This window comes from Esox lucius, chromosome 20 (assembly GCF_011004845.1).
Source record: "Esox lucius isolate fEsoLuc1 chromosome 20, fEsoLuc1.pri, whole genome shotgun sequence".
Classification (NCBI taxonomy): Eukaryota; Metazoa; Chordata; class Actinopteri; order Esociformes; family Esocidae; genus Esox; species Esox lucius.
In genome coordinates this window covers 11,685,951-11,694,747 of record NC_047588.1, presented here as the reverse complement: position 1 = coordinate 11,694,747, position 8,797 = coordinate 11,685,951, and the positions used below count along the sequence as shown (strand labels likewise).

The 8,797-nt window shown below is 40.3% G+C and overlaps 1 protein-coding gene across 2 annotated transcripts; it reads right to left on the bottom strand.

Annotated features, from left to right (window-relative positions):
- Positions 1–171: 171 nt before the first annotated feature.
- On the bottom strand, positions 172–8,466 carry LOC109614568 (myelin-associated glycoprotein-like). 2 transcript variants are annotated; one of them, XM_010868257.5, is made up of 12 exons: positions 8,251–8,466; positions 7,880–8,059; positions 6,934–7,020; positions 6,421–6,771; positions 6,021–6,326; positions 5,531–5,794; positions 5,173–5,439; positions 3,833–4,102; positions 3,439–3,744; positions 3,179–3,278; positions 1,644–1,713; positions 172–1,202 (listed from the first exon to the last, which is right to left on the bottom strand). In XM_010868257.5, exons 3-12 carry the CDS (start codon positions 6,983–6,985, stop codon positions 558–560), a joined length of 2,631 nt encoding a protein of 876 aa, XP_010866559.2. In that variant the 5' UTR covers positions 6,986–7,020; positions 7,880–8,059; positions 8,251–8,466; the 3' UTR covers positions 172–557. The 2 variants fall into 2 exon arrangements, with proteins under 2 accessions (XP_010866559.2, XP_019896642.2); XM_020041083.3 differs by having other exon boundaries at positions 7,880–7,972.
- Between the last annotated feature and the right edge of the window lie 331 nt (positions 8,467–8,797).

Here is an 8,797-nt window from a genome sequence, read left to right as displayed (position 1 = left end):
ACTGCTTGCAAAAATTTTACAGTTACCGTATTTTGTTTTAAACACTGTAAATACATGTTTCGATAAAAGACAAGACCAATAATACATGTTGAAAAGTTTCATTCTCTTCACACACACATTTTGTAAGGCCATTTTCCACTAAGAGAAAGATAAAATATCTTTTAATCTGTATCACATGTGTTACGACATTTTACTGTAGTCTTTATAACTCCCTTCACTGTGAGTTGAAAGGGAAATTATTTTATGTCTTTCTCCTATAAAAAACATTAAAAAGTTAGCATAAACATTAAAACGTTTAATAAGTTTGAATACAATGGCATGTAAGTAACACATGTTTTTTAGAATAGTTAAACACTTGTTTCACTTATATAAGGATGCATATTCTTAACCACAGTCTCTGGAAATTACAGTGTATTGAATCCCAACTGATAAAAACATGTTTTAGGAAAATGTAGTAGTGATTTTACAGCACTAAAGAGGATTTTTCTGCAGTGCGTTATGGATGATTCCTCACCACCTTATGCTCAGTCATCTGCATAAATGCTCACAGCATCAACTCATTGTGTCTTTATACAATACTCCTTATCTGTCCCAGGTTGTCCTCCATTTGCCTCTGATGTATCGAAACTGTGACATATGTTCCCATACGTCGCCTCCTCTTCACCAATAGATCCAGGTTTTTGCTCAAAAAGTATTGTCACCTCGTCCACAGCAGTCTCCACTGGGTCATACTGCTCATTTTGTCCCTGTGGGGTTTTCAAGGATGGCTGGACGGTGGGGGCAAAGCTAGTCACAACATGTTGATCTTTTAAACCAGAATCCTTTGCAGCTCCTGCTTCCACAACACCCTTGGGTTGTGTCTGGGTTCCTTCTACAGCTTTAGCTCCATGGTTTGCATTGTGACAGCCCTTCTCCAGGCCATCGTTGACCTTCCCTTCCCCGGCCTCTTTACCGATACTACCTGCGGAGACCAGGCGGATCATGGCATACTCCGTCGTCTTGGAGACTCCCCTGATCTCCCCCTCCCCCAGATGGGCCACACTGGCCTGGAGCTTGGAGAAATTCAGGTTGGCATAGTGGAGGTCTGTGTCCTCCGCGTCCTCTGTGTCCTCCATGTCCCTGTCCCCGGTCCCCTCAGCCCCCAGGGCCTCCTTCAGCATGGCGTTATTGGCATAGATGTTGTCCTCCTCCTGACTGAGGGGCTGAGGGGAAAGTTATCATGTTAGAAGGATTTACATGTTCATTAAAATATAATACTTAAGCAAAACTCACAAACTGTTTTTCAATCATTCACCAGGATGGAAAAAGTACTATTATAATAATACTCTTTTACTTGAACTAAGGGTTAGGGTTAGCCCTAACAGACCTACCAATGTTTCATTGTCATTCAAAATCCTTTGCTTACATTTGTGAGATTGATTGAATATATGATGTGCTCAGCAAAATATGTGTATGCAATATTTTACTCAAAACTCTCGCACCTTCTGTTGCTTATATTTGAATTGCTAAATGTAACCATCTGCAAACCTTAAGGAGTCAACACATAAGCATTTTTCAACACTGATAACAACATTCGCTATCATTTGTAACATTATTTAGTGCACTCCTTATGTAATGCAGGGGTTGTTGTTGTGAAGACCTACCCTCTCAGTCACTATGAGCTCTCCAGTTTCTCCCTGTCCTCTGACTGGTGACTGTCTGGCCCTCCTATGCCTGGAAGGATAACAGAAGAGATGTTAAGATGCTTTCTGTGAACAGAAATACCAGTCCACACAAATACTTAACCATGTACTGTGCAATTTCGTTTTTTTTTTTTTATTAATTTGAATTTTTTGCAGACAATTGCACAGCCAAAGACAATTGCACAGAAAATTGTCCCACAGTTTTGGAGGGGATACTCCCACAGCTGAAATAATTAGCAAAATATAATATGTACAGTAGTTACAGAATATACAGAATCAAATCCACATGTATACTATAGAAAATAGATACAGGAAAACATTTAAAGATTAATTAATGAACAATTCTGCAACAAAAGAATATAAGTAGATGATAGAGAATATAAAAATGTATACACTTTCATTTTCAGTCAGAAATTTGCGGGAGTTGCAGACATTGAATTGGCAGGTGTATATACTGGATGTTGAGTACAGGAACATATACAGAGATGTACAAAAATGCAATAAGCAAATATACTGTAACTGTTCCACGTTGGTAACTGTGAGCATGGTTACATAAAAAAAAGTTTCTCTGTCTTACTTGCATAGTTTATCCAAAGTTAAACAGCAGAAATTAAGTGCTATTTATGTACCTTTTCCAATTATTTATATCAAAACGTCTCAGCACAGGTTTAAGATTGGAGTGAAGATCACAGACTCAGTGAAATTGTACGCTTGGAAATTACCGGATACTCATCTTGAGACATGTCCTTTTTATCTAATGAGATGTAGGTACTCTCCTCTTATTTTCGCTTCCTGTTCTTACCTTTACCCTTTGAATACAACAAGAAAGTATTTTGTAGTAGTGTTATGTTCTAGCACTCAGAGAAACTTGGCCTCTCAGAAAGTGTCTGGTCTTCGATGAATTGAGAAATAACATTCTATGTCAATGTCAGATCACTCCTAAATTCTGCATATATTAAGTAGATGTTAAATTACTTGGCAGAATACACTTAATATAAAGTAATAAAAAGTACTACGACCGTTGTGTATGAGAAAAAACAGCAGAATGTTAAATGCACAATGTATCTACAGTGGATATAAAAAGTCTACACACCACTGTGAAAATGCCAAGGTGATGTAAAAGAATGAGACAAAGATAAATCATGTTCCTCAGTCTGGAGGGTACAAAATAATTTCCAAAGCATTTGATATACCATGTAACACAGTGAAGACAGTCATCATCAAGTGGAGAAAATATGGCACAACAGAGACATTACCAAGAACTGGATGTAATTGTTCACTATATTGGTCACATTAAAGGTGGAAAAGGTTCTGACATGATTTATCTTTGTCTCATTCTTTTACATCACAAGAACCTGGCATTTTCATAGGGGTGTGTAGACTTTTTATATCCACAGTATATTTGTATTTGGAAAAGAGACCTTGGCCTCAGTACGACTCTCTGTTAAAAGCATCTTGCCAATCAGTCTCCACTGGCCCCTTTTTCAGTCACTTACTTGCAGATGAGAAGCAGTGGGATACAGAGAAGCGTCATCACTCCAGCGCCAACACCAGCACCCACACCAGCACCGATGAATAGAGAAAAGGGGTGGAAACCTGAAGTGTGACAGCATAAACCAATGAGGTATAGGACTAGCACAATCATTCCTTCTTTGTTTCCGAAATTCTTCTTATTAGGCAATGTTTAATAGGACACGGGAAGCGTTGGGAACCCATTCTCGTTTAGAGCCCGGACAGCCTGGAGATCGAAATGTACCTTCATACATTTCCAATGACGTTAAGTTGAACGAGAAGCTGTCAGAACCATCAGAGTTGGTGCTGAGGCAGACCAGATTTGGAATTTCCTCCTCCTGTGACTGGCGGATGGTGAGGGAGCTTCTCAGGCCTGCTATGCCCATTGGCTCCTCCCTGATGAATGCATTAGAAGAGTGATTGACAGTCTCTCCAGCCAATCGCCACACCAGTGTGGGTGTGGGGTTTCCGTGGCTATCGCAGAAACATCGGATTTGCGACATGGCTGCAATCCTGATGCAGCGGGAGGTGTTCAGGATCTCTGAGGGAACTACACAGAGCAGAAAGGGAGAACAACATGATTCCTCATAGTCACTTCACATTCCAAACCAATGAACCCATTTGGATACCGTACATACAAGTCACATTGACACGGATGGCTTCAGAGATCTGCAGTCCATGGACATTCTTAGCTTCACAGTAGTATTGTTCATTTGGAAGTCTGGTCACGTTAAAGATGTTGAGATCCTCTTCAGAGCCTACAACGTCCTTCTCCCGTCTGTCGACCCTGTACCAGGTGTAGTTGATCACGGCTGGTTTGGCGTGGCTGTTGCAGGCCAGTGTCACGGTGCTGCCCTCTGTTACTGAGCCAGGGGGACTGACTGACACAGAGGTGTTCCTGGGCGGGTCTAGTAGGAAACATTGCTGTGTTGGGATCTTACATTAAGGAGCATTAATAATATTACTGTTGGTCAGTCTACATATTAATTCTACCTGTCTGTAATACTATGGGCAACTGCGGGCATGTCCATAGACAAGTCAGATCTTCTCCATAATGAGGCCAACATAACCTTGAATGTGGATTTGGCCCAGATAAACACCAGGTTTTTTATGACAAAGACCCAGATTTAGGTCGTAATAACTCCACCATCTTGCTTGTCTTTAGAAATCCTTCAACTGCGATAAAACATTGGCACACCGATCTTTACTAGCTCACCAGTGGTGAGATACAGTACAACAAGCAGACATATATACAGTAAACAGTGGACATATTCACACTTGCATGCAAACTGCACAACAAGCTTTAGTGATGGAGGTCCATTGACGCACACAGTAAAGATGCAGGGTTGTCACGCTATAGGACAATGGCACATTGTGGTTGGACCAGACAGTCTGGGCACTGCCGTACCCTCATGCCCCAGACATTGGCCACTCACCAGACGTGGCTGGTCCCGGCCAGACGTTGGCCACTCACCAGACGTGGCTGGTCCCAGCAGCTGGTCCCGGGTCACTGGTGCCTCAGCACATAATCAACCAGTCATAAATAGACTGCCTACAGCATCTTGGCCACACAGCTTCTTCTCACACTTTACAAACTATTTGTTTAGAAATTATCTCTCAGTATGTTGCTCTTTTAACACGGAAATGAGACAGGTAAATTACAATATTCAACACACAGAAATGCAAAAACTAAATGTTGACACGTTTTAACAATATGTGTCAGTTAATGTAGCCTTATTGTAAAGTGTTTTCCAGCTTCGCTGTGTTTCTGATTGGATTTTTCTTTTCATTTGACACTAGAAGCTAACCTCTAAACCCTGGCCCTGAAGGTGCCACAGGGAGAGTGGAATATAAAAACAATAACCAGTTCACACATGGGTATAATCCACCTGGTACACGTGTGAAATAGGACAAATAAAAACACCAGACAAATAATATTAATTAATAACCAAAATATTGCATCATAAAAGTAACTTACATTGAATGTCCAGGTGAACAACTGTGGCTTTTTCCATTCCTAATGCATGAAGAGCTTCACAGTAGTATTCTCCGCTGTCACTCGCTTTACCATCCAAGGTCAAACTCTCTCCGGATCCAACGGGGACTTCCTCTGTGCCCTCCATTCTAAACCAGGTGTAGTTCTTCACTGCTGGGTTGGCCACACAGCTGCAGGTCAGCACCACAGAGTTGCCCTCTACCACTGGCCCAGAGGGGTTGACTGACACTGTGGTGTTCATAGGAGGGTCTGGAGAATACATGTTGTAAGACTACAATTTATGGTACTGGCTATATCATAATACTGTTAATATATATTATTTGTATCATTTTGTACCTACACATTCCATTCAGTTGAATGACAGATGAGTTCTGGGTTCCATGGTTATTAATTGCTTCACAGTAGAAATAACTGTCATCTGCGGGTGCCTGAACAGTTAGCACACTTCCAGCACCAATTTGTGTGACCTGTTCTCCAATAACTCTGTACCAGTTGTAACTCAATACGTATGGGTTGGCAGAGCTGCTGCAGGTCAGAGACACAGAGCTGTCCTGTACCACCGAGAAAGAGGGACGGACTGACACTGAGGTGTTCTTGGGAGAGTCTGAAGGAAAGTGCACACAATGTAAACTCAATGGTAAATTCAATGGAAACCTTACCATACCAATGTTAATACGACAAAAACATAAAGACTTGAGTCTGCAGTGATCAAACATCCTGCACTGGTCCCCCCTCCGGAGCACATTATCAAGACAGTAGGTGAGGTCAGAGGTCTATGTAGGAGGCACTCCAATGTTCCTCAGACGGAGACCATAATTAAATGAACTTACAAAAAACGGTGACTGTGAGACTTTTTTGGGATGATTTCTCACTCATGCCAGGTTTTTGTTTGTACAGCGCGGTGCAGGTGATCTCCTCTCCATGGTGGACATGTGAAACGGTGAAGTTCATGACAGAAGTTAGAACTTGATTCTGAGGCTCTGGGAAATCCTGCATACTGCCAGTGAGTGTGGGGGTCCATGTCAGAGTTGGGGGTAGAGTGGGACATGGGGCAGCTGCAGAGCAGATCAAATTCACTGAAGTTCCCTCCATCACCTCCACTGTGGCTGGAGTTAAAGTTGGTTGGGATGGATCATCTGGGGGAGCACAAATGTAACACCTTTTATACATGAGGTGAGTGTGTAAAATTCAGTTTCAACCTGGGACTCAAATATTCCAACGCTATTGTACCTTTTGTCACAATTCGGACACTTTCACTGAAACTAAATTTCAGAGAGCTGCCACATTCAAGTCTGAAGTAAAAGTAGTGATTCAGATATGGGAGGTCATTCAGGACTGTGGTGCATTCCTTATGTTCCAAGTTCCCAGTTAGATTTCCTGGAATCTCGTTGAAGCCAGTTCCTGTGAGACTGGAATCAAACACCTGTGACCATCTTTTCATCCATATTCCTTTGCACGAAGCTGTAAGCCATGACTCATATTGAGGACTCAAGGTAAACGAGCAGGGAATGACCACACATAATCCTCTCAGAGCCTCGATTTTTGAGGGCATCCAAGCTGACCATTCCTGGCAGAGAACATCTGAAAAACACAATAAATTATGTACCACTGGGGTGTAAGTTGTGGATTACTGTTTGCAGGAATCACAGGAATCAATGACTTAATGCTTTTTTAAAACGTTGCTCTTTATTCACTTCACTATGTGGTTTTATTTCCTCCAAACCATTTTAAAATATCACCCACCTTGCAGTAGACATCCAAAGATTATGAGTTTCCCAGCTCCTGTTATGTACATAATGCTCGGTATCAGATAGGGCTAAACTGGATCCTCTGAGGACACACAGAAACACATTCAGTGCACTGACAACACACACATCATTGTTTTAGCTAAAAACAGTAAAAGCACATTTAAATTATTTTAAGGGGCACTGTGTAGAATCTGGCCTCTAACTTGTACAAGGCTGAATTTAAACAGTATGTGATTTGTCTTTTATTCCACCTCTTCCCTTACTGAACAAGAATTAAATCGAAGTAGTTAGTCCACATGGAAAATGAGTGGGTATAGGATGAGGGGGTAGTACCGCAAGCACCTAAAGGCAAGTGTGAATTTCTAACTTAAAACTCGTAACTTCTCGAAAAATCCCTGCAGTTGTGTCATGGTTATGTTACTAGTACAGTAAAAAATTTACAAATGGCCTCTTGTGAAAAAAGGAGAATTAGCAAAATGGGACATTTAAGCATTTTAATGTAACTTGTTTTCCACAATACTCAACAATTGCTCAGTTTACATTACATACTAATCACCTTGGATAAATAGTTACAGTTAATAAAAATTATATTTGTTGTTATTATTAGAATGTCAGCATTCATATAGGCAAAATAACAAAATGAATGAACCTATGATAAGTCATATAATTCGTTTTCATTAAACAAAACAATCAATAAAAATTTATTTTAAGATTTGTTCTGAATATGATATTTGTGCAAATGTAACCTGAACCTGACACACTAACTGATTATTATTGTAGGATAAATGAAATATCCTATCCATAATTTGATGATCTGAACTGTTCCCAAACATTCAGTTTAAAAAATTTTAACACGTTGGGATGTATTTACAAACTATAACATCCCGCATAGCGAAACAGCGACATGAATTTAATAGAAAAAATAACAAGCAACCTCTTACCAGTATTCAGTCGTTGGTTATCTGTTCAAACCCTATGAACAATTCAGTCTTTATAAATGACCGCGGCATCCGACTGTCTTCTGTTGTCTGTCACTGAGGGCAGTCGAAAGAAGTGGTATTGCAGTTTGCTCCTCTCACACGCGTTAAGCCCCAAGCGAAAGACTTGGACTGGTAGACAGCCTAAATCTATCTCTGATTAGTTTAATCGCAAAAATGCACAAAACTAAAACTAAATCAATATTTGTGTTCTGTTATCTGTTGGTTTTGTGAGTCAAACACATTAAATCATAACTCTCTACAACAGGAACCTTATCAATAAGAAAGTTCATGTAATTAGAAAGCAGAACTATTTTTGTCCTCCCCAGACTTACCATTTCAGCATATTAGGTGCCTGTTGGTGTATCCAAGTTCAGTCGTCTTGCAACTGCAGATGATGTGGCAATAACTGCAATTCTTATGTCGCAGATGGAAATTCCACGTTTGACAAAATAGTGGCATAGCTTGCAATGCATACTGCTTATTTAGCCAACTGCTATTGAAGTGCAGAAAATAACTGTAGACTGGTTGAACTTCGATAAAAACTGAAACAAAAACAATGTAGATACACAAATAGATATGACAAATGTAGAATATTTTATAGGCAAACGCAAAAAAGATTTGCACCAAGATTGCTCGGTTCATTACATTTAACCGGTCATTTTTACCAGTTATTTACCTTTTCTTTCAAACTATATTGCGTTACCAATATGTTTAACTAGTAACAGGCGGAGGACAATAAGAATTTGGAGGTGACCCATTATTGAAACTGAAATACACAGTTCAACATCCATAAGCCGGAAAAATCTACGCACCGCGTCTATTACACGTGGTAGATAATAAAGATGCATATTTTACAGACGTGCATCATAATAAGGATAG